Consider the following 26,811-nt stretch of genomic DNA (forward strand, 5'->3'; position numbering starts at 1 on the left):
CTTTAATTGGACGGCAGATGTAACCAATAGGAGGACAGGACACTGATACCCAAATTAGGAAAAAAGAGGGCGGGGCTTCATGCTCCGGCGATTTTCCCAGTGTCCAATTCCCAGCATTTCAATAAGTTGATGTAACCATTAAGTGTCCAGGTAAGTCCACAAATGATTGCTTTTAAGTCGCGTTAAGATCAACAATCTGTTCAGAATCGCCCAAACTGTGCTGATATGATTCGAAAAATGTTGTCCAACTTCGTTATGCTAGCCATTAAAAAAGTCAGCCAATATGGCCGCCGTTGCTTTCTCAGCAATGACATCCGAAAAAAAAAGAGACAAAAACATCTGTCATGTTGATCGTGCGAGCGTATTTATTTGTTATGTAACAAGTTATCATATGTTCTGATCGATGGATCTTGTTATAAAAGAGTCAAGTTCGAGGGAGGACGTCGAAAATGGCATCTTTCTCCTCCAAGTTCCATAGTCAGGTAAGCTCATATGGTTCAATTTAGTCACTACACTTATGTAACCAACACTTGTGTCATATAACTTTTCATTCATCATGTGATTTATTAAATTGTATCTTAAATGCAACCTTTTTTTCCCCCTTAGTTATGGAATAATGCTAACTTTTTTTCCTTAGTTATACACCCCTGGTATAGTCAGTAGTGGTGGAGCATCATCATTAAGTGTTGCCATTTTTTTCCTGTTACAGATAAATGTGGACGATGCCGTTACCAATTTTTCTCTACATGATGTACAAGAGGTGGCACCTTTCACGCTCTGGTCTCCCAGTGGTCACGGCCATCCCTATGAACTCAAGGATTGCATTAACCGCAAGTAAGGATGCCACAAAGCCATTATTTTGGCACCGATATGTATTTTGACACATTTCAAAATGACGGGGACTACACAAATCGGTTTTATTTTAAAGGCCTACTGAAACCCACTACTACCGACCACGCAGTCTGATAGTTTATATATCAATGATGAAATATTAACATTGCAACACATGCCAATACGGCTGGTTTAGTCTACTAAATTGCAATTTTAAATTTCCCGCAAAGTTTCCTGTTGAAAACGTCGCGGAATGATGACGCTTATGTTGATGTTCTTCCAGCCCGATCCAAACTATAAGTAGTCTGCTTTAATCGCATGACGACACAGATTTACGGACATCTGTGTTGCTGAATCTTTTGCATCCATCCATCCATCCATCTTCTTCCGCTTATCCGAGGTCGGGTCGCGGGGGCAACAGCTTAAGCAGGGAAACCCAGACTTCCCTTTCCCCAGCCACTTTGTCTAGCTCTTCCCGGGGGATCCCGAGGCGTTCCCAGGCCAGCCGGGAGACATAGTCTTCCCAACGTGTCCTGGGTCTTCCCCGTGGCCTCCTACCGGTTGGACGTGCCCTAAACACCTCCCTAGGGAGGCGTTCGGGTGGCATCCTGACCAGATGCCCGAACCACCTCATCTGGCTCCTGTCGATGTGGAGGAGCAGAGGCTTTACTTTGAGGTCCCCCCGGATGGCAGAGCTTCTCACCATATCTCTAAGGGAGAGACCCGCCACCCGGTGGAGGAAACTCATTTCGACCGCTTGTACCCGTGATCTTATCCTTTCGGTCATGACCATAGGTGAGGATGGGAACGTAGATCGACCGGTAAATTGAGAGCTTTGCCTTCCGGCTCAGCTCCTTCTTCACCACTTTTTGAATCTTTTGCAATTTGTTCAATTAATAATGAAGACTACAGAGAAGAAAGATGTTGGTGGAAAGCGGTGTATTGCGGCCGCCTTTACCAACACAAACACAGCCGGTGTCAACACAAATGTGCTGCAAGCTAGTTGTGAGTGCTTGGAGTTGCCTACCAGTCAGCCAGAGCTTCTTTATTGTTAGTTTCTAAGATAAAATGTCAATTTTTCCGTCTTTTGTCTCTGTACTGTCTCTGCTTGTAAGTGCTTTAGCCATCTCCGAATTCGGGATATGGGGGTGGTGGCTGAGGTGAGGGAGGGATAGCGTATATATTTTCAAGTATTTCTTATATATATATATATATATATATATATATATATATATATGTATATAGATATATATATATATATATATATATATATATGTATATATATATATATATATATATATATATATATATATATATATATGTATATATATATATGTATATATATATATATATATATACATATATATATATATATATATATGTATATATATATATGTATATATATATATATATATATATATATATATATGTATATGTATGTGTATATATATATATATATATATATAAAATATGTGTGTGTATATATATATATGTGTGTATATATATATATATATATATATAAAATATGTGTGTGTATATATATATATGTGTGTATATATATATATATATATATATAAAATATGTGTGTGTATATATATGTGTGTGTGTGTGTGTATATATATATATATATATATATATATATATATATATATATATATATATAAACACACATATATATATTAGGGCTGGGCGATATATCGCAGGTTTGTCTCTGTGCGATATAGAAAATTACTATGTCGTAATATTCGATTATATGTTCTCACACCGTTGCTGTAAGCTGCATGCATTACATTACTGGCGTGTCTCACTCCTTCTCGTCTGTCCTTCTCACAGAGACGTAAAATAAGACCGCCTTCTTACATATGTCACATACTGTCGCGTATGTAGCGTCACACGCTCTCGCCGAGAGCTAAAGTTGGCATGCATAACGTTAGCTGAGGCAGGTCGAGTTGCTTTTAGCCGCAGGCTTTACACAACAGGCGTTTCTCTCTCACTCCTCGTCTCTCATTTTGACAGATACGGAAAACAAGCCCACCTTCTTACATATGTCACATACTCTCGCGAGTGTGGCGTCATAGCTGTCGCCGATCAGAGAGAGAGAGATGGTGCGAAACTTATCACAAATGGAGGAAGAACAATAAATGCCCATCATAAAGAGCAGGGGGTCCATCATCTGGTGGTGGTTTAGCTTCAAGTGGGAAGATATTCAGCAGACAACAGCAATATGCTGTTCAATGTATATACTATAATGATTAACCTGTGTGATGACTGAATTATGCTGATAGTATATATTTGTACCATGAATTGATTAACGTGGACCCCGACTTAAACAAGTTGAAAAACTTATTGGGGTGTTACCATTTAGTGGTCAATTGTACGGAATAAGTACTGTACTGTGCAATCTACTAATACAAGTATCAATCAATCAATGCAAAGTATGCAGCAGATGTGTTACTACAAAAAGGTAGCAACACTATTAATTTGTTCTTTCATTTAAAAAGTCACCTGTGAGAGAATGAAAAGTATTTAATAAATACAGTTTTGGTCAATTGACTTAGTTGTGATTTTCTTCTCTGCATGAAAGTTTAAAAGTAGCATATATGAATGCAGTATGAAGAAGAATGTTTTAATGTAGACACATAGAATCATCATACTGCTGTGATTATATGCATCAAGTGTCCATTTAAATATCGTAATATATATCGTATATCGCAATATGGCATAAAAATATTGCGATATTAATAAAAGCCAATATTACCCAGCCCTTTTATTTATATATATATATATATATATATATATATATATATATATATATATATATATATATTAAGGGCTTCACGATGGCAGAGGGGTTAGTGCGTCTGCCTCACAATATGAAGTTCCTGCAGTCCTGGGTTCAAATCCAGGCTTGGGATCTTTCTGTGTGGAGTTTGCATGTTCTCCCCGTGAATGCGTGGGTTCCCTCCGGGTACTCCGGCTTCCTCCCACTTCCAAAGACATGCACCTGGGGATAGGTTGATTGGCAACACTAAATTGGCCCTAGTGTGTGAATGTGAGTGTGAATGTTGTCTGACTATCTGTGTTGGCCCTGCGATGAGGTGGCGACTTGTCCAGGGTGTACCCTGCCTTCCGCCCGATTGTAGCTGAGATAGGCGCCAGCGACCCCGAAAGTGAATAAGCGGTAGAAAATGGATGGATATATATATATATATATATATATATATATATATATATATATATATATATATATATATATATATATATATATATAAAATCCGTTCATGAATGAGTATATCCGTTCGGCCACCGTGTTCAATGGAGAAATCTGATCCACAAAATTTGCAGGCAGCATACCCCTTCCCCTTCGAGCTGTCCTGGATGAACTGAAATATTTTTTTTTCCAATCATTTTGGAACTTGCAAGTGTATTTCTTCTTCTTCTTACTCGTCGTGCCATGTCTCTTCTTCGTTCTTCTGCTCAGTCTCTATTATGTTTTTGGACATTACTACTTGCCCTCGTTTTGAAGCAATGCATGATGGGAATCCGGATGTTGTGTGTCAGTGTATTAACGTGCCGACTGGAATGAACACACGCTGAGAAGTAGCTCCATGTCTGCCTACTTTATGGGTTATATATAGATGAACCTATGGATAACGGAGACATATATAATAGTCTCCTTTTCAGGTGAGAGAGGACGATAAAGAAGGTGCCTTTAAGGCACGCCCCCAATATTGTTGTGGACATTGAGAGAAATTCGGGAGAATGGTTGCCCCGGGAGGGGCACTGAAATTCGGGAGTCTCTCCGGGAAAAACGTCAGAGTTGGCAAGTATGGCTTTAGCGTGTGTGTTGAGTTGCGACATCCGCCTCGGCTCCTGTTAAAGTTAAAGTACCAATGATTGTCACACACACACACTAGGTGTGGTGAAATTTGTCCTCTGCATTTGACCCATCCCCTTGATCACCCCCTGGGAAGTGACCAATTCCAACCCTTGATGCTGAGTGCCAAGCAGGGAGGCAATGGGTCCCATTTTATAGTATAATCTTTGGTGTGACTCGGCCGGGGTTTGAACTCCCAACCTACCGATCTCAGGGCGGACACTCTAAACACTAGGCCACTGAGTAGGTTACCAGCAATGTCAACACAGCGCGCCATCATGTACCGTTATTTTTCAAAGGCAGTATAGTACCTTTTTACATTCATTAGTGCCGCAGGACTTTATTAGTACTGGTATACCAGGAGTCGGGAACCTTTTTGGCTGAGAGAGCCAAAAAGCCAAATATTTTAAAATGTATTTCCGTAAGAGCCATATAATATTTTTTTTAACACTGAACACAACTAAACACGTGCATTATTATTAAGACCAACATTTCTAGAGTATAATAGGTCTCTTATTCTTTGTATTTAACATTGTTATTCTGAAGCTAACTGTGGAGGGGGTGTGGCCTGTGGGCCTGCAGCGACAGGTGTGTAGACGGCCCACCTGGGCCTTGTTATCTAATCACCTGTCACTCTGTTAAAAGCTCCCTCCATCAGTGTGTGAATGTGTGTGTGAATGGGTAAATGTGGAAGTAGTGCCAAAGCGCTTTGAGTACCTTGAAGGTAGAAAAGCGCTATACAAGTACAACCCATTTATTTGTTTATTTATGAGCAGCAGCCAGGAGGAGAGACGGGGTTGGGGCTGGAGCCAGAGCGCGAGCGAAAACGAAAGAGAATAACACAATTGCTGGAAAGCAACTGAGGGACTTATTGAAAAATAAAACAATATTGTAACCCTGAAACATACTCTCATGTTGGTGCTTGGTGGTCTGAAGAATCCCCAGGAGGGCAAGCCCCACACTAACCAATAATAAATAAATAACTTCTTACCATTAACGCAACTTCTTGAACAGGCGCGGTAGAAACGGATGGATGGATTAAAAATGCATGAGAATGTTTTATATTTTGAACATTATTTTTAACACTGTGATTACAAGTGGAATTACTCATTATTTATCGTGTTAAGCAATGCCAGCTCAGATTTATCCGAGAGCCAGATGCAGTCATCAAAAGAGCCACATCTGGCTCCCGAGCCATTGGTTCCCTACCCCTGTGGTATACGATACTACCCTAATAGCAGGTATAAAAAAAATATACTAGAACTGTAATGTATTTATTATAATAAACTGATATTATCTTTCTCTCTCCTCAAGAGAAAACACTAACAGCAATGAAGCAGAAGAGGAAACTGATCTACAGGGATTAGTGTCCAATATTTTGGATGAAGGTGACACCCAAGGCAGTCTCCACTATGGCGGGTATGTAATTTTTACAGTACAGTTTGACCTCGTTGGACCTATATAAATAAAACTTGATTGATTGATATTAACTTTTGATATTGTTTAAAGTGTTTGTGAAGTTGTAATTTCCTATTTATTTATGAAAAACGTTATAGGGTTGTACGATATAGGTGATAAACGATATAAATGATATGCATTTAGCCGATAAGAGCTTTTGATTGTATCGTTACATCGTGATAATGCATGTTGATGACACATTCGGTGTTCTGCGAATTTGAAAGCGACAAGTAAACCACTGCATCCTCAATGCGATGTAGTGCCCTTGCTAGTGGATAACGCAGGGGTGTCAAACTCATTTTAGCTGAGGGGCCGCATGGAGGAAAATCTGTGCACACGCGGGCCGGACTATTAATATCATGGCATTACAACTGAAAAATAAAGACGGCTTCAGATTGTTTTCTTTGTCTTAGTTTGGCCAAAAATAGAACAAACACATTCTGATAATATTAGAATAAAGATATAGAAAAACATACCGGCAGCGGTAAAGTTTAGATCCATTAAGGAAAGAAGAAAGCGAATTAATGTTTCTAACTGAATAAATGTACATATGCATAAAATTGTGTTTTCTTTTGTATTATTTTTTTAAGGAATTAAGTAATGTTTATGACAACTTTTTTTCAAAATAAATATAGAATGTTGGCTATAACAGGATAATGCATACATTTATCATTTGTTTTCAAAACGGTTACAAAAAAGTGGGACCCCAAAGATTCACTGTGGGACCTCATTTTTATGACTCGATGAGGGACCCCCTTTTTTAAAATTCATAGCGCCATTACTGATGGAGTATTGGTGCGTGCAAAACAGCAGCGGGCCGGTTCTAATACTGATCAAATATCATCCCGGGGGCCACAGATAATTTATTCACGGGTCGGATCTGGCCCGCAGGCCTTGACTTTTCCACATAGGGGCTAACGTTTTGCCACAGTCTCTAAGTCAGCAATTCTTTGCTCCAACTATGTTTCTTACACGTATCATTATCACTGGAGGCCAAGGAATAGCTAAACATTCTACACTACGCACAGTATGAAGATATACTAACTGTATATACTAGGGGTGTAACGGTACGTGTATTCGTATTGAACCGTTTTGGTACGGGGGTTTCGGTTGGGTTCGGAGGTGTACCGAACGATTTTGCCGCACGGACTTATTAGGTAGCGCACCGCAGGTTGTGTAAACAATGCAGAGCGAGGCATAACACACGGCAGGCTAACAGTGACCGAGCTATGACAACTTGCAAAAGCCAGAGCTGGAAGACCCTCCTGCCTCGTTAACATCTCCCGTTTGGGAACTCTTTGGCTGTGCGGTGCGATACAATATTGGAGGACGGAGGTTTGCCGAAATTGTTCAGCAACAGTAGAGTATGCTTCTGCCAACACGTCAAACATGCTAACTCCACCGCATTCAAGCAGCCTCTCCTCGGCGAGTCAGGTAGGGCTGAAGCAATAAAAAATGTTTTTATAGCAGCAGATTTAAGACCATCGATCCATTTACTACCGCTTGTCCCGTTCGAGGTCGTAGGGGGTTGTTGTATTGCATTGAAAATTAGATTTTGACCCACCTCTATGGTGGAAGAACAATAAGCCCATATATTCTCTTACTGCCAAGTTAGCCAGGCTGGGGGGAGGTGTTGATGAACTTGGACCCCGACTTAAACAAGTTGAAAAACTTATTGGGGTGTTACCATTTAGTGGTCAATTGTACGGAATATGTACTGTACTGTGCAATCTACTAATAAAAGTCTCAATCAATCAATCAAAAAAATCACTTTATATGTAGAAAGGTTTTGTTAAGAAACCATTCTGAGCCTTATCTTATTTAGTTTTTATTTTATATATGTTGACCACATTAACCTTGGTAATGGACCCTGTGTGAATATGTATGTTATGCCATTGTTTACAAATTTGGTAAATAAATAACCCAAAAATTTCCATTTTGTTGTTTTCTTACTGTAACGAAAATGAACCGAACAGTGACCTCTAAACCGAGGTACGTACCAAACCGAAATTTTTGTGTACCGTTACGCCCTTAGTATATATTTATATATGAGGTAGATCACCTGGGTAGAAGTTTCCATAATTTTTAAACGTTCCAAAAAGAAAAAGAGATTTTACTATGAAAAACAAATATTACTAACACGCAAAAAGGTATCAAACACTGGTACTGTTGAGTACCAGTATCCATTCCTAGGTACCGGGAGTTAGCATGTGAAAGGTACCCATCCCTAATTGTGATGGATATCGTTAAGGTCTTAACTCATTCTCCTTCTATGCCACATCAATATGGAATGCACTCCCAACAGGTGTAAAAGAAAGTGCATCTCTATCCTCCTTCAAACCGCACTAAAAGAACACCTCCAGGCAGCTACAACCCTAGACTAACCCCTTCCCCTCACCACATCCCACCTCTCCGGATTGTAAATAATCAAATGTATATACTTGTTATTATGCTTTCTGAGCTCACTGTGTTCACTGCTCGCTGTATATATCCTACAAAGTCAGACCTACACTGTTAAAATGTCCATTTCTCAGATGATATAATTGTTGATGACTGAAGTGCTGATATCAACCAAACCTAACCCCCTTCACATTTCATCCCCCGCATTGTAAATAATGTAAATAATGCAATGTATATACTCTTGTGTGATGACTGAATTATGCTGATAGTATATATTTGTACTAGGGATGCACCGATTAATCGGTAAACGAATATATTCGGCCGAATATGGCAAAAAAAGCCACATTCGGCCTTCGGTGGAATGAGTTAAAAACAAGGCCGAATAGTGGCGTGTGACGCAATTTTTTGACGCGGTGACGTTGGGATATGTTGTGTACCTGTATAAGTGTATGAGGTTACAAGCACACACTTATTGAGATTTACTGGGGCCTCTGTTTACATTATTAGCCTGTTGTGTAGGCTACCTGTATAAGTGTTTGAGGTTACAAGCTCACACTTAATTGAGATTTACTTGAGCCTTCTGTTTACATTATTAGCATATCTACTGTGGCTAAGCAGACTTTTGCCAAAAGGACAATAATTCATTTGTTGTGGGTTTATCCACTTTAATGCACTTTATTTTTTTTTGGAATGCATGTTTTGTTTGAAGGCCTAATATAAATGAAAAACTTTGTGCTTTTTTTGAAAAGCAAAGGCTACTGGAATATTAAAAAAATGTCAATATTCAATAAAAATTACTTTATTTGTAAAACATGTCTAAATATTTATTCTAGGCTATTTATGTAATATTAGAAAAATTATGAAAAACTGCATTTATTATTCGGTACTCGGTATTCGGCCTTCGGCCAAGCGTTTAATTGTTATTCGGCTTCGGCCACAAATTTTCATTTCGGTGCATCCCTAATTTGTACCATGAATTGATTAACGTGGACCCCGACAGAATTTGAACAACGTATGCGGTTGTTACCATTTCGTGGTTAATTGTGCGGAATATGTACTGTACTGTGCAATCTACTAATAAAAGTCTCAATCCATCAATCATTCGCAGGAGGCTGCAATATACAGTATATCCCGATAAAAATGTTTGGTTATATCATCCATCCGTAACACCATAATGTGTAGAGTTTGTATTTCTTCCAGGAACCCATCTATAGGAAGCACTATCTGGTGTTCAACGCCTTCGACGGAGGAGTTTCCACCATATTTCCGATCGCAGTATATACAAGACGATGCCACATTTCTTCCTAGCCCTGTTCCCAGCGAGGCTTTCCTTCAAGGACAAGTGGAGTCGGCGGGCACAAACGGCCACTTGCCTCAGCAGCCCGGCGGCAGTTCTGCTAATCAGCAGTGGCATGTTAGTGTTGTTGATGGAGACAGAGACAGCTTATTCAGCCCTCCTCGGAGGCTGCCGCCAGGTCTTCCCGTTCTCGAAACAGGAAACCACTTCCGATCGCGGATGCCGCCGAGCGCGTACGACCAATCGACTGATTTGCATCAAGCAAATCATCGGGCGGTTGACCGCTTCCATCAAATCAGCGACGTCTTTCAGCAGCCAAACGGGAATTGCAAGCCTTTATTTGATCTTTCCTCTGAAGGCCAGAATGCGATGGCCTTTTCTCATATGGAGCAGTATCTCCAGGAAACCTCCAATCAATTGGTGAGCGGTTTCCAATCTCTCTTGGCGGAAGAACCCGTCAGAGGACACTACAAAGGTTTTCCAAACATGCAAATAAAGACGGAACACCCCGAAGAAAGCATGGCTGAACAATGCCAAATCCTCAGCGGGGCCTTGCCGATGTTTAACATGCAACCAACGCACATCCAAAAACAGCTGGAGGAAGAATTATGGAGCATGACAAGGGGCAGAAATGACTTGGTGGGAAAACCAATCGACATTCAAGGATTGTTAGGGTTCGGCGATGAAAACGCCGGATATTTTCCGCAAACAAAACCCCTCTTTGCGCCGTTAAATCCCCCAAACCGGCACCAGAATGTTCTAGATAAAAACACGCACTGCTTTTATAGCCCCCGCACCCAGCAGGGGCATGTGCAGCACAAGACGAAGCCACAGACGCTTAAGGACAAGAAGAGGACATCTGGCTGGTTTGGACAAAAGCTTCTAAACAACGCTCGCGTGACGGACAACAACAAGAGACCACACGTTGACTTCCAGCCCAACATGCAGAAAGCAACTGGACAAAACCACATGCCTCTCAAGTATCCTGCCAGTGACCTTCGAAGGATGCCCTGGTCGCCTATGAAGTATCAGCCAAAAGACACCTCTAGGCACACTGCGCCGAATCGACGCGGCCCTCTGGGCTCGACATTGCACACTCCGCTCAGTCACTCCGAGGCGCACACCGGAGACAGTTACGGCAGTTTTGCAGCTTTATTGGAAAATAATGAAGGATTTCTCGTGATGCAGCTTTACCTCCACCTGGATGAGTGTTATGAAGAGTGGAAGAATTTGGAGAATGAGTGGAAGAAGGTAAGCCTGCTAAAATGGGGTTTATGTTCTTGTGGGTTCCACATTACATTACCATGAATTGATTAACGTGGACCCCGACTTAAACACGTTGAAAAACTTATTCAGGTGTTACCATTTAGTGGTCAATTGTACGGAATATGTACTGTACTGTGCAATCTACTAATAAGAATCTCGATCAATCAATCAAACTAACCTGGGTTTCCTGGAGGAATCTCAGTAATACGGTACAGCGGTATTAGTATAGTACCTCGATACTAATGAATCATATTCGGTACTTCACATTGATTAACGTGGACCCCGACTTAAACACGTTGAAAAACGTATTCAGTTGTTACCATTTAGTGGTCAATTGTACGGAATATGTACTGTACTGTGCAATCTACTAATAAGAATCTCGATCAATCAATTAATCAAACTAACCTGGGTTTCCTGGAGGAATCTCAGTAATACGGTATACCGGTATTAGTATAGTACCTCGATGCTACTGAATCAGATTCGGTACTACACATTGATTAACGTGGACCCCGACTTAAACAAGTTGACAAACTTATTCAGGTGTTACCATTTAGTGGTCAATTGTACGGAATATGTACTGTACTGTGCAATCTACTAATAAGAATATCGATCAATCAATTAATCAAATTAACCTGGGTTTCCTGGAGGAATCTCAGTAATACGGTATACCGGTATTTGTATAGTACCTCGATACTAATGAATCATATTCGGTACTACACATTGATTAACGTGGACCCCGACTTAAACAAGTTGAAAAACTGATTCAGTTGTTACCATTTAGTGGTCAATTGTACGGGATATGTACTGTACTGTGCAATCTACTAATAAGAATCTCAATCAATTAATCGAACTAACCTGGGTTTCCTGGAGGAATCTCAGTATTACGGTATACCGGTATTAGTATAGTACCTCGATACTAATGAATCATATTCGGTACTACACATTGATTAACGTGGACCCCGACTTAAACATGTTGAAAAACTGATTCAGTTGTTACCATTTAGTGGTCAATTGTACGGAATATGTACTGTACTGTGCAATCTACTAATAAGAATCTCGATCAATCAATTAATCAAACTAACCTGGGTTTCCTGGAGGAATCTCAGTATTACGGTATACCGGTATTAGTATAGTACCTCGATACTAATGAATCATATTCGGTACTACACATTGATTAACGTGGACCCCGACTTAAACAAGTTGAAAAACTGATTCAGTTGTTACCATTTAGTGGTCAATTGTACGGGATATGTACTGTACTGTGCAATCTACTAATAAGAATCTCAATCAATTAATCGAACTAACCTGGGTTTCCTGGAGGAATCTCAGTATTACGGTATACCGGTATTAGTATAGTACCTCGATACTAATGAATCATATTCGGTACTACACATTGATTAACGTGGACCCCGACTTAAACAAGTTGAAAAACTGATTCAGTTGTTACCATTTAGTGGTCAATTGTACGGGATATGTACTGTACTGTGCAATCTACTAATAAGAATCTCAATCAATTAATCGAACTAACCTGGGTTTCCTGGAGGAATCTCAGTATTACGGTATACCGGTATTAGTATAGTACCTCGATACTAATGAATCATATTCGGTACTACACATTGATTAACGTGGACCCCGACTTAAACATGTTGAAAAACTGATTCAGTTGTTACCATTTAGTGGTCAATTGTACGGAATATGTACTGTACTGTGCAATCTACTAATAAGAATCTCGATCAATCAATTAATCAAACTAACCTGGGTTTCCTGGAGGAATCTCAGTATTACGGTATACCGGTATTAGTATAGTACCTCGATACTAATGAATCATATTCGGTACTACACATTGATTAACGTGGACCCCGACTTAAACAAGTTGAAAAACTGATTCAGTTGTTACCATTTAGTGGTCAATTGTACGGGATATGTACTGTACTGTGCAATCTACTAATAAGAATCTCAATCAATTAATCGAACTAACCTGGGTTTCCTGGAGGAATCTCAGTATTACGGTATACCGGTATTAGTATAGTACCTCGATACTAATGAATCATATTCGGTACTACACATTGATTAACGTGGACCCCGACTTAAACAAGTTGAAAAACTGATTCAGTTGTTACCATTTAGTGGTCAATTGTACGGGATATGTACTGTACTGTGCAATCTACTAATAAGAATCTCAATCAATTAATCGAACTAACCTGGGTTTCCTGGAGGAATCTCAGTATTACGGTATACCGGTATTAGTATAGTACCTCGATACTAATGAATCATATTCGGTACTACACATTGATTAACGTGGACCCCGACTTAAACAAGTTGAAAAACTGATTCAGTTGTTACCATTTAGTGGTCAATTGTACGGGATATGTACTGTACTGTGCAATCTACTAATAAGAATCTCAATCAATTAATCGAACTAACCTGGGTTTCCTGGAGGAATCTCAGTATTACGATATACCGGTATTAGTATAGTACCTCGATACTAATGAATCATATTCGGTACTACACATTGATTAACGTGGACCCCGACTTAAACATGTTGAAAAACTGATTCAGTTGTTACCATTTAGTGGTCAATTGTACGGAATATGTACTGTACTGTGCAATCTACTAATAAGAATCTCGATCAATCAATTAATCAAACTAACCTGGGTTTCCTGGAGGAATCTCAGTATTACGGTATACCGGTATTAGTATAGTACTTCGATACTAATGAATCATATTCGGTACTACACATTGATTAACGTGGACCCCGACTTAAACAAGTTGAAAAACTGATTCAGTTGTTACCATTTAGTGGTCAATTGTACGGGATATGTACTGTACTGTGCAATCTACTAATAAGAATCTCAATCAATTAATCGAACTAACCTGGGTTTCCTGGAGGAATCTCAGTATTACGGTATACCGGTATTAGTATAGTACCTCGATACATACTAATGAATCATATTCGGTACTACACATTGATTAACGTGGACCCCGACTTAAACATGTTGAAAAACTGATTCAGTTGTTACCATTTAGTGGTCAATTGTACGGAATATGTACTGTATTGTGCAATCTACTAATAAGAATCTCGATCAATCAATTAATCAAACTAACCTGGGTTTCCTGGAGGAATCTCAGTAATACGGTATACCGGTATTAGTATAGTACCTCGATACTAATGAATCATATTCGGTACTACACATTGATTAACGTGGACCCTGACTTAAACAAGTTGACAAACTTATTCGGGTGTTACCATTTAGTGGTCAATTGTACGGGATATGTACTGTACTGTGCAATCTACTAATAAGAATCTCAATCAATCAATTAATCAAACCTGGGTTTCCTGGAGGAATCTCAGTATTACGGTATACCGGTTTTAGTATAGTACCTCGATACTAATGAATCATATTCGGTACTACATATCGATTAACGAGGACCCCGACTTAAACAAGTTGAAAAACTTATTCAGGTGTTACCATTTAGTGGTCAATTGTACGGAATATGTACTGTACTGTGCAATCTACTAATAAAAGTTTCAATCAATTAATCAAACTAACCTGGGTTTCCTGGAGGAATCTCAGTAATACGGTATACCAGTATTAGCGATCCTGTTCTGTCTCCCTGTAATGTTTGTTTGATCTTGAATGGGATTGTGCTGAAAATTGTAATTTTCCTGAAGGAACTCTCCTGACGGAATAAATAAAGTACTATCTAATCTAATCTAATCTAGTATAGTACCGCGATACTAATTAATCATATTCGGTACTATACCGCCTCTAAAACGTACCGGTCCCCCAAACCCCCGGTCGTTGTCACGTCATGTCATTGCTGGTTTACGAGCAGACGAGCATGTTCGACAGTTCACAATCAGGGAGTACTTACAAACAGACACAGTGTGTAGACAGAAAAAGGAGAACGAACGCCTTTTTGACTTAAAAACTAACGATAAAGGCATACTTGCCAACCTTGAGACCTCCGATTTCGGGAGGTGGGGCGGGGGCGTGGTTGGGGGTGTGGTTAAGAGGGGTTAAGAGAGAGTATATTTACTGCTAGATTCATAGATTCACCAAGTCAAGTATTTCATATATATATATATATATATATATATACATATATATATATATATATATATATAGTAAATACTTGACTTTCAGTGAATTTTAGCTATATATATTTATTTTATTATATATATATATATATATATATATATATATATATATAAAATAAATCAATTTTAGTGTTCATTTATTTACACATTTTCACATACAACACTCATCTACTCATTATTGAGTTGAGGGTTGAATATTCCATCCTTTTTCTAACCATATGCATGTACACTAGATGGCAGTATTGTCCTGTTTAAGAGTGTCACAACACATTGCTGTTTGGCAGACGAACTGCTTTACGGTAGAGGAATTCGGACTGCTGCTGTTGTGTGTTGTTTTACTGCGCTGGGAGGACGTTAATGAAACTGCCTAACAATAAACCCACATAAGAAACCAAGAACTCGCCCTCGATCATTCTACAGTCATAACGTCATTGGGCAAACACGCTCTTTAAAGACGTCACTTAAGTCCGCATGGAGCTGGAGGGGGCGTTTTCGGGAGAGGCGCTGAATTTCGGGAGTCTCCCGGAAAATCCGGGAGGGTTGGCAATTAGGGATAAAGGTGAAGCTATAACACTGAAACGGCCACCGGAAGAGGTGGGCAACAAATAAAGCAAGTTTTTTTTTACAAGTATTATCCCTGCAGGACAAGGAATAGGTAAACATGGTTTGCTACACACCGTAGCTTACCGATGTTGTAATGTAAACAAACTTACCGATGTTATAATGTAAACAAACACCATGGGTGGATCTACACCTACAATCCACTGTAATGATACCAAGTACACAAGCATATCTAGTCGATACCACTATTATTTCGGCAATATTTTTTGGCTTAACATCTTTCGTTTAAAAAAAATTCATATTATGTTTATGAAATCAGGAAATCCGTATAACTGGACACACAAGGACTTTGAATATGACCAATGTATGATCCCGTAACGACTTGGAATCGGATTGATACCCAAATTTGTGCTATCATCCAAAACTAATGTCAAGTAACCAAACAACAGAAGAATGAGTGATTATTGCTTTTTAACAGAAGCGTAGATAGAACATGTTAAAAGAGAAAGTAAGCAGATATTAACAGTAAATGAACAAGTAGATTAAGTAATTAATTTTCTACCGCTTGTCTTTAACAATTTTGACAAAAGAATAGAATGATAAATGACACAATATGCTATTGCATAAGTCAGCAGCTAAATTAGGAGCCTTTGTTTACTTACTAATAAAATACAAGTTGTCTAGTATGTTCACTATTTTATTTAAGGACACACTTGTAATAAGAAACTTATGTTTTATGTACCCTATGTTTTTTGTTAAAATAAAGCCAATAATGCACATTTTTGTGGTGACTTTTATTTAGAAAAGTATCTAAGTACAGAAAAGTATCTTAAATAATTTTAGTACGGAAAACACTACAGTACACAATTTTACTCTACACAAGATGTAATTAAGTGGGATATTCAGACTTGCACACATGTACGCATTACTGGTACTCCGCACTCATTTTAACCCTTAAACGCGCTTGTACGTGTTGCAGATTTGCAAGTACACCAGGTAACACTGTATTCTTGCCTCATCTTTCACTTTAAGCGTGAGTGAAGAAGGCACTACCCGACCTGATAAGTCTGAAAAATAGAGATGATAGTGTTATCTGCTCACATATGCTACCTGGTGGTTGTTTGAGCACACTGCAGCTAGACCTGGATAGTCCCACTCCTTATTGCTTTAGTCACATGCAGGATTCCCGCAGGAATGAGGCAAAAATACAACCGTACCCTCCTGTGTGTTTGTTATTACAATGTGCGCTTTCATTTTCGAGTTCAAAGTCTAACCTTGGCTTTCCGCTGAATGCGGAACGGCTCCTCTGCTAATCGCTAGAGCTAACAAAAACAGTTTAGAATAAACCCTCACTGACATCACTTGGGAACAGACACCGCCTATTAAAAGCACACGCATACACTACTCTAATAAACTTCTTTCAACATATTTAATGTCAGTGATGACATTTATTAAACAAGACAAGAAGCAAGGAATTAAACAGACATAATTAAATTTGGCTCAATGAGGAGAAACGTCTGGACTGTACTCTTTGTACAGTTCCACCATGCTCTGACAAAAGATTGTACGCCTCCTCTTTTATTTGGACTTTCCCTGATTACTTGGCAACAGCTGTTTCTAAAGGGACAGGCTCGTAAACAGCCATCGCCTTTGATTACAACAGTTCAAAGAAAAGGTCGTAAATCAGTTCAAAGAAGAGGTTGTAAAATAGTTCAAACAAAAGTTCGCCTGGAGATGAATCTGGTCCTGCTTCCTCTCCGCTTTGTAGTTCTCGGGTCAAGACGAAGTCTTTCTGTGGATTACAATACATCTAAGAAACAGAACACCTTCATGTTGCTTCCCATACTACGCAGTGGAATTTCACAAGCCTTCTTCTTGGTAGGATCAAAGACAGCTTTTGTCCTCTCGCCGGAAACTCATTGAAACACAAAGTTATGTGATAACTTAGATACAATCATTCTGACATTTAACGTTTTTTTTTTTAAGTAATGCATTATTTACTTTTCTTAGTAGTTAATTACATTTATGAAAGAGTAATTCCATTAGTAATCAACTTTATTTCTAGTAACAAGTAACAAATTCCATCCATCTATCCATTATCTACCGCTTATTCCCTTTGGGGTTGCTGGTGCCTATCTTAGCTACAGTCGGGCGGAAGGCGGTGTAAACCCTGGACAAGTCGCCGGTGTAAACCCTGGACAAGTCGCCGCCTCATCGCAGGGTGTAACTATAATTTATTACTTTAAAAAAAAAAAGAAGTAATTTTCAGAACAATGCTAGTTACAGTAATGTGGTTTTGAGTTTAAAGCAGGGGTGTAAAACTCATTTTAGATCGGGGACCAGATGGAGAAACTACTGGACTGGTAAAATCGCGGCATGATAACTTAAAAATAAAGACAACTTTGGATTGTTCTCTTTGTTTAAAAATAAAACAAGCACATTCTGAAATTGTACAAATCTTAATGTTGTTGGTTTTTTTTTACACTTACACGTTGCGGTCAATAGTATTCTATCTATATTTGACGTTATTTATATTTTCTGAATAAATTGTGATAAAGTTCATCAGTCAACTCATTGGTGTTAATTTTTTTAATCAATCAAAATAAAATAAAAATCAAGTTACAGTATGTTATTTATTTAGTTTGATCATTTTTCTTGACTGATGTACTAATATGTGGATTAATTTGTACATATGTAGCATCATCTACAACAGGGGTAGGGAACCTATGGCTCGCGAGCCAGATGTGGCTCTTTTGATGACTGCATCTGGCTCTCGGATAAATCTGAGCTGACATTGCTTAACACGATAAATAATGAATAATTCCACTTGTAATCACAGTGTTAAAAATAACGTTCAAAATATAAAATATTGTCATGCATTTTTATGTTCAATAAGTTGGTAAGAAGTCATTTATTTATCATTGGTTAGTGTGGCGCTTGCCTTTCAGAGGGTTCTTCAGACCACCAAGCACTGACATGAGAACCAGTTTCAAGGTTACAATATTGCTCGCGCTCTGGTTTCTAGCCCCAAGCCCGTCTCTCCTCCTGGCTGCTGCTTATAACATAGCGACAGGTGATCAGATAAAAAGGCCCAGGTGGGCCGTCTACGCATCTGTCGCTGAATTCGAGGCCTGTCCTGGCAACACCGCGCTTCGCTGCAGGCTCACAGGCCACGCCCCTCCACAGTTAGCTTCAGAATAACAATATTATTACAAAGAATAAGAGACCTCTCTAGAAATGTTGGTCTTTCTTAAAAATGCAAGCGTTTGTGTTCAGTGTTAAAAAAAATGTTATATGGCTCTTACGGAAATACATTTGAAAATATTTGGCTTCTTGGCTCTCTCAGCCAAAAAGGTTCCCGACCCCTGATCTACAAAGATACAAATAATTGCTATTGTGGCATCTAGTGGACACATTTAGAACAGCTGTTTCTTTTCTTCAAATTTTTCAGGTTAATTTTTATGCTAATGAAACTCATCCCGCAGGCCGGATAAAACCTGTTCACAAGCCTGATCCAGCCCTGGATTAGATTAAACACTTTGTACATTTTGTTTAAAATTATATACCGTTATATACCATATATATTGCCATTTAGCCTAAAAATACTGGTACATCAGTTTTGGTCCATATCGCCCAAGCCTACTCTCAAGAAACTCTGAAGAACCATTTATTCTTTTCTCGATCTGAAAAGTTTGTACAGCCAAAACGCAATCATAGGGCATTTTTTTTTTCGAGAAAGGCTAAATGGCGCTGAGCACCCGTTGAGAAAACAGCACCACGCATATTTAATGTGCGGGACATGACGTGAGTAACATCCAAGCAATAGACTAAGCATTACGTGTCACATTCTGATTGGTTGTCCATTTCAGACCGAGGTCATTCTCGCCAAAGCATTCCCGGGCGAATGGACGCTATCTGCCACCAACCTGTGGGGACCTCTGGAGCACCCCTTGAAAGTGGAGGACCTCCTCTTTAACCAAAAGAGGGAGCAATCCAGGGTGAGTCAACTCGATTCCAAAAGGGGAAAATATCTCATTTCTGTGTGACGTCGCAGGTGGAGTGCCTTCTGTATAAAATGGAGTGCCTGTGCAACGCACCGCTCCACGCCAACGTCTGCACGGCGCTGAACAATCACCACATGGCCATTTCCTGTGTCTTGGAGCTTATGAACGTGGCCCAGCGTCAGCGGCACATACCTCATCCTACAGAGGACAAAGGTAAAAAAAAAAGCCAGTTACACGCTTCACGTGTCGCACTTTTTGACATTCTGGTGTCCTACAAGTGTAAAAAGAAGTAAACATCTGTCCAGTGTTACCTCATTCTCCGCAAAGTAGGATATCTATTTCATATAAATATTATATGCATTTAAAGTCTTTATAAACCCTTCACAGCTTTTCACTCACTTCCATTGCTCCTAAAACATTTCATACATTCTTTGTCACATTCTGAGGTGTCTTACAAGTGTAAAAAGAAGTAAACATCTGTCCAGTGTTACCTCATTCTCCGCAAAGTAGGATATCTATTTCATATGAATTTTATATGCATTTAAAATCTTTATAAACCATCTACAGCTTTTCACACTTCCATTGCTCCTAAAACATTTCATACATTCTTTTTGACATTCTGAGGTGTCTTACAAGTGTAAAAAGAAGTAAACTTCTGTACAGTGTTACCTCATTATCCGCAAAGTAGGATATATCTATTTCATATGAATATTATATGCATTTAAAGTTTTTAAAAACCCTCTACAGCTTTTCACACACTTCCATTGCTTCTAAAAACATTTCATTGATTCTTTTTGACATTCTGAGGTGTCTTACAAGTGTAAAAAGAAGTAAACCTCTGTCCAGTGTTACCTCATTCTCCGCAAAGTAGGATATCTAATTTCATATGAATTTTATATGCATTTAAAGTCTTTATAAACCCTCTACAGCTTTTCACACTTCCATTGCTTCTAAAAACATTTCATTGATTCTTTTTGACATTCTGAGGTGTCTTACAAGTGTAAAAAGAAGTAAACCTCTGTCCAGTGTTACCTCATTATCCGCAAAGTAGGATATCTATTTTATATGTATATTATATGCATTTAGTCTTTATAAACCCTCTACAGCTTTTCACACACTTCCATTGCTCCTAAAACATTTCATACATTCTTTGTCACATTCTGAGGTGTCTTACAAGTGTAAAAAGAAGTAAACCTCTGTACAGTGTTACCTCATTCTCCGCAAAGTAGGATATCTATTTTATATGAATATTATATGCATTTAAAGTCTTTATAAAACCCTCCACAGCTTTTCACACACTTCTTTTTAATTTTCCCGAAGGAACTCTCCTGAAGGAATCAATAAACTACTATCTATCTATTGCTCCTAAAACATTTCATACATTCTAAAATCTACATGATTTTGGCAGGAAAACTCAGTGCATCCAGAAATTATTCACATTGTCAGGTTCAAACACTGATGACATCTATTGAACAAGACAAGAAGCAAGGAATTAAACAGAGACAGGATAACATTTGGCCTAAATGAGGAGAAATGCGTACACCTGTACCCTTGTAAAGTGTTCCACCCTCTGACGAAAGATTGTACTTTTATTTGGACTTTCCCTGATTACATGGCAATAGCGGTTTCAAAGGGAGGGGGGTCGTAAACAGCCACCGTCTTTGATTACAAACAGTTCAAAGAAAAAGTGCCTGGAGGGGAGTCAGGCCCTGCTTCCTCTCCGCTTTATAGATCTCGGGTCAAGACAATATCTTTCTGTGGATTACAATACATCAAAGAAACAGAACACCTTCATGTTGCTTCGCATCCTACACAGTAGAGTTTTGCAAGCCTTCTCGGTAAGATCAAAGACAGCTTTTGTCCTCTCGTCGGGAACTTATTGACACACAGTTTTGTGATAACTAAATACAATTATTCTGAAACACATTGCTCCACTTTTTCAACGTTTTGTTGTTACAGCCCTATCCCAAAAATGTATACATTAATCTTCGTTGTCAACATTCTAGACACAATACTCGGTATCGGTTTCAAAAAGTAAAATCTATGACTTTTTAAAACGTCGCTGTGTACACGGGCGAAGAGAGAAGTACAGAGCGCCTATGAACCTTAAAGGCACTGCCTTTGCGTGCCGTGCCGGCCCAGTCACATAATATCTACGGCTTTTCACACACACAAGTGAATGCAAGGCATACTTGGTCAACAGCCATGCAGGTCACACTGAGGGTGGCCGTATAAACAACTTTAATCAATCAATCAATCATTGTTTATTTATATAGCCCTAAATCACAAGTGTCTCATCCTCGGTAGAGCCCACATAAAGGCAAGGAAAAACTCACCCCAGTAGGACGTAGGTGACAGTGACAATGATGAATATGAGAAACCTTGGAGAGGATCGCATATGCCCCCTAGGGGACCGAAAGCAATGGATGTCGAGCGGGTCCAACATGATATTGTGAAAGTCCAATCCATAGTGGATCTAACAACCGTGAGAGTCCAGTCCAAAGTGGATCCAATATAGTAGCGAGAGACCCGCTCATAGTAGAGCCAGCAGGAAACCATCCCGAGCGGAGGCAGAACAGCAGCATACAGATGTCCCCAACCGACACACAGGCGAGCGGTCCATTATGGGTCCCGACTCTGGACAGCTAGTACTTCATCCATGACCACCGGAACGGACCCCCTCCACAAGGGAGAGGGGGACAGAGGAGAAAAAAAAAAGAAATGGCAGATCAACTCGTCTAAAAAGGGGGTCTATTTAAAGGCTAGAGTATACAAATGAGTTTTAAGGTGAGACTTAAATGCTTCTACTGTGGTGGCATCTCGAACTGTTACCGGGAGGGCATTCCAGAGTACTGTAGCGCGAAATGAAAAAGCTCTATAGCCCGCAGACTTTTTTTGGGCTTTGGGAATCACTAATAAGCCGGAGTCCTTTGAACGCAGATTTCTTGCCGGGACATATGGTACAATTCAATCGGCAAGATAGGATGGAGCTAGACCGTGTAGTATTTTATACGTAGGTAGTAAAACCTTAAAGTCACATCTTAAGTGCACAGGAAGCCAGTGCAGGTGAGCCAGTACAGGCGTAATGTGATCAAACTATCTTATTCTTGTCAAAAGTCTAGCAGCCGCATTTTGTACCAACTGTAATCTTTTAATGCTAGACATGGGGAGACCCGAAAATAATACGTTACAGTAATCGAGGCGAGACGTAACAAACGCATGGATAATGATCAACTCGTCTAAAAAGGGGGTCTATTTAAAGGCTACAGTATACAAATGAGTTTTAAGGTGAGACTTAAATGCTTCTACTGAGGTAGCATCTCGAACTGTTACCGGGAGGGCATTCCAGAGTACTGGAGCCTGAATAGAAAACGCTCTATAGCCCACAGACTTTTTTTGGGCTCTGGGAATCACTAAGCCGAGATTTCTTGCCGGGACATATGGTACAATACAATCGGCAAGATAGGCTTTAACACTGTTACAAATATGCGCCACACTGTGAACCCACACCAAACAAGAATGACAAACACATTTCGGGTGAACATCCGCACCGTAACACAACAGAATAAATACCCAGAACCCCTCGCAGCACTAACTCTTCCTGGAAGCTACAATATACACCCCCCTGCTAACACCCACACACACCTCAACCTCCTCATGCTCTCCCAGGGAGAGCATGTCCCAAATTCCAAGCTGCTATTTAGAGGCATGTTAAAAAAAAAATAATGCACTTTGTTACTTCAATAATAAATATGGCAGTGCCATTTTGGTATTTTTTTCCATAACTTCAGTTAATATATTTTGGAAAACCTTGTTACATTGTTTATAACAGTGGTCCCCAACCTTTTTGTATCCGAGGACCGGTCAACGCTTAATAATTTGTCCCGCGGCCGGGTGTCCTTTTTTGTCATGAAAAAGGGACGTTTTTGTCATGAAAAAGGGAGTTTTTTGTGGTTGGTGCGCTATTTGTAAGTGTATATTGTGTTTTTTATGTTGATTTAAAAAAAAAAAAAAAAATCTGCGGGCCGGTACCAATCGGGCCACGGCCCGGTACCGGCCCGCAGCCCGGTGGTTGGGGACCACTGGTTTAATGCATCCAGCGGCGCATCACAACAAAGTTAGGCATAATAATGTGTTAATTCCACCACTGTATATATCGGTATCTGTTGATATCAGAATCGGTAATTAAGAGTTGGACGATATCGGAATATCAGCAAAAAAGCTATTATCGGACATCTCTATTGTACTTTGTTCCAACACTTTTAATAAAAAGCCACAAAAAAAAAAACAGTTTACCTTACTTATTTCCTAGACACCGTGCTGCTGGTCTTTGCCCTGAAGGAGCTGGCGGCGGCCACCAGGAAGCTCCGTACGGCCCTGTGGTGCGCTCTTCAGATGAGTCTGCCAGAACCCGTCAGGAGGCCAGACCACCAAGACCTGAACAGGGAAGAGACCCACTCACACAGTTGCCCCTCGTCTCCCAACGAGGGCTACTCTTTTAGGATCTAGTGGACATCAAATAAGAGTTACGTGCGTGGATAGTTCTTTGAAAAGCCATTGCAAAATAATTCATTCTCACACAAGACAGCAGCTTCATGCACTCACCCTAAAACATTTGTGATCAGAACAGAATTGCTGCTTTGACACTTTCAGCTCCAAGTGGACGGACTGTAATCCATTGTGAAGTTCCCCCACTAAATTTGTCTTAATCCATCGCAACTTTATTTAAAGACAGTATTTATGTGCTTCTTTAATATTTATTGAAAAATTAGAGTCAACGCTAACTATTTCTTATCACTATTTGAATCATAATTAAATACACCACTTATTGGAAAAAAAAAAAGTTGGATCAAATATCCGAATGATTTGTTTTTTAATCCATACACAGTTGTTTTCCCATTGGGAACAAGTATTATTACCAATGCTATCAGTGAACTGGAACAAGAATATATGAAGTGACCACCAACCAAATCCTGCAGTTTTATCTCGGCCGCGAATATTTCCGACACCCTTGTGAATCAAATCTTAAAAATTATTAATTTGTTTGTCATTTTGACGTTAAAATTTGGCAGCTCAGTTGTTCAGATGCTAATTGTTGTTGCTCCAGTTACTTGTTTCATGCGGTTACAATGTTTGTTTTTTCATTCTACATGTTTGTACACTTTCTACATTAAAAACAAATTGAAATTGCTCCAAATATTTTATTACTTGAAAAAGACGTGGAACACCATTTTTCATTTGTTTTCTTGTAATCTTAGTCAAAAAAGGTCTTAACCATACAAAAGGCAATTGTGTCTAATTATCTCAGAAACAGAATTGTTATAGATATCCCGTTCAGGAACACACACAAGCACATCATCTCAAGTGCTTCTCGTCTTGCCGACCCTTTTCCCACGCACGCGCAAAAGTCCTTTCTCTCGCTTTATCTTTTGCGTTCACCCTTCTGTGTGCGCTTCTTCTCTTTCTCCTTCCTGTCCTGTTTGGCCAGCTTGTCCTTTTCCCTCTGCATCTTGTCCATTTCCTTCTTCTTCTGAGCGTCTTCGCGGGCCTGATCCCGCTTCTGCTTTTGTCTGTTCAGGACCTCCACCGCGTTGGTGTTCTTGAACATGGCTGACAGGTCTGGGTCAAGGGACAGGAACGGTGGACAGGAAAGAGAGATAGTGTGGAATCGTCCACCACATTTTCTCAGTTGAGACGCTGCGTTATTTTCACCTTTCATTTCCAACTATAGACTAGAAAGGGGTATGGAAACTCGATACTGCACCTGTGCTGGTGCCGACGTAAACGTTAACCAGACTGAAGAACTATTGGTGCCTCGTTATTAATATATTGGCACTAAATTAACCTCTTAAGGCCTTTGTTTACATGCTTTTTTTAAATTTCTCTTTTCCATTTGGGCTTATTGGACCCTAATTAGAATAAAAACTAAAAAACATATTTTAATATGATGCACTTAGTCCGATATGGGCATCTACATCAACTATTTGATTTGCCTGAGAAGCTAGACGGGACAAAAAAATAAATAAATAAATAAATATATATATATATATATATATATATATATATATATATATTTTTTAAGACTTTGGTTTAGCCCAGGGGTCGGGAACCTTTTTGGCTGAGAGAGCCATGAAAGCAAAATATTATAAAATGTATTTCCGAGAGAGCCATATAATAATTTTTAACACTGAATAAAAATAAATGGGTGCATTTTTAAGTAAGACCAACATTTTAAGAACATAGTAAGTATCTTCTTCTTTTTAATAACATTGTTATTCTGAAGCTAATGAATAAAATAGTTCTTACCATTAATGCGACTTCTTGAACAGGAACGGTATAAAACGGATGGCTGGACTAAAATGTATGAGAATGTTTTATATTTTGTTATTTTTAACACTGTGATAACCTGCGGAATTATTCATTACTTATTGCTGTGTTTTTCCAACCACTGTGCCGCGGCACACTAGTGCCGTGAGATACAGTCTGGCGTGTCGTGGGAGAGATTATGTAAGTTCACCTAATTGGGTTGATAATATTTTTTGCAAACCTGTAACTATAATTACGAAATGTGCTGTTATTGAGTGTCTGTGCTGTCTAGAGCTTGGCAGAGTAAGCGTGTAATACTCTTCAATATCAGTAGGTGGCAGCAGGTAGCTAATCGCTTTTGTAGATGTCGGGAACATGGTATGTCGTGATCACAATATGCGGGAGGCAGCATGTAGGTAAAAACGTATCCAACACTTAAATCAAAAATAAACAAAAGGCGAGTGCCGCTAAGAAAAAGCATTTAAGCTAAGCAAAACAAAACTAAAACTGAACTGGCTGCAAAGTAAACAAAAACAGAATGCTGGACGACAGCAAAGACTTTGAGTGTGCGGAGCAGACGGCGTCCACAAAGTACATCCCGTACATGGCATGACAATCAACAATGTCCACACAAAGAAGGAGTGCGTCCGCACAACTTAAATAGTCTTGATTGTAAAAACAAAGCACGTGCGATGAATAGCATTCAAGG

At 39.4% G+C, this 26,811-nt stretch overlaps 2 protein-coding genes across 4 annotated transcripts in view; one reads left to right on the top strand and one right to left on the bottom strand.

The window, feature by feature from the left end:
* On the top strand, positions 1–24,989 carry moto (minamoto). The gene is made up of 8 exons (XM_061905350.1): positions 1–150; positions 423–482; positions 710–834; positions 6,023–6,127; positions 9,767–11,114; positions 19,662–19,790; positions 19,847–20,009; positions 24,109–24,989. The coding sequence occupies exons 2-8, from the start codon at positions 450–452 to the stop codon at positions 24,303–24,305; spliced, it is 2,100 nt and encodes a 699-aa protein (XP_061761334.1). The 5' UTR covers positions 1–150; positions 423–449; the 3' UTR covers positions 24,306–24,989.
* Positions 24,984–26,811, bottom strand: part of ccdc43 (coiled-coil domain containing 43) — a 14,310-nt gene continuing 12,482 nt past the window's right edge. For 2 of the 3 annotated variants that reach the window (XM_061905351.1, XM_061905352.1), the window contains exon 5: positions 24,984–25,406. In XM_061905351.1, coding sequence (XP_061761335.1) covers positions 25,219–25,406 — 188 coding nt within the window. In that variant the 3' untranslated portion in view covers positions 24,984–25,218. The remainder of the gene's footprint in view (positions 25,407–26,811) is intronic. The other variant, XM_061905353.1, reaches the window with a different exon arrangement.

The sequence above is a fragment of the Nerophis ophidion genome, linkage group LG07 (assembly GCF_033978795.1).
Source record: "Nerophis ophidion isolate RoL-2023_Sa linkage group LG07, RoL_Noph_v1.0, whole genome shotgun sequence".
In the NCBI taxonomy this organism is placed as follows: Eukaryota; Metazoa; Chordata; class Actinopteri; order Syngnathiformes; family Syngnathidae; genus Nerophis; species Nerophis ophidion.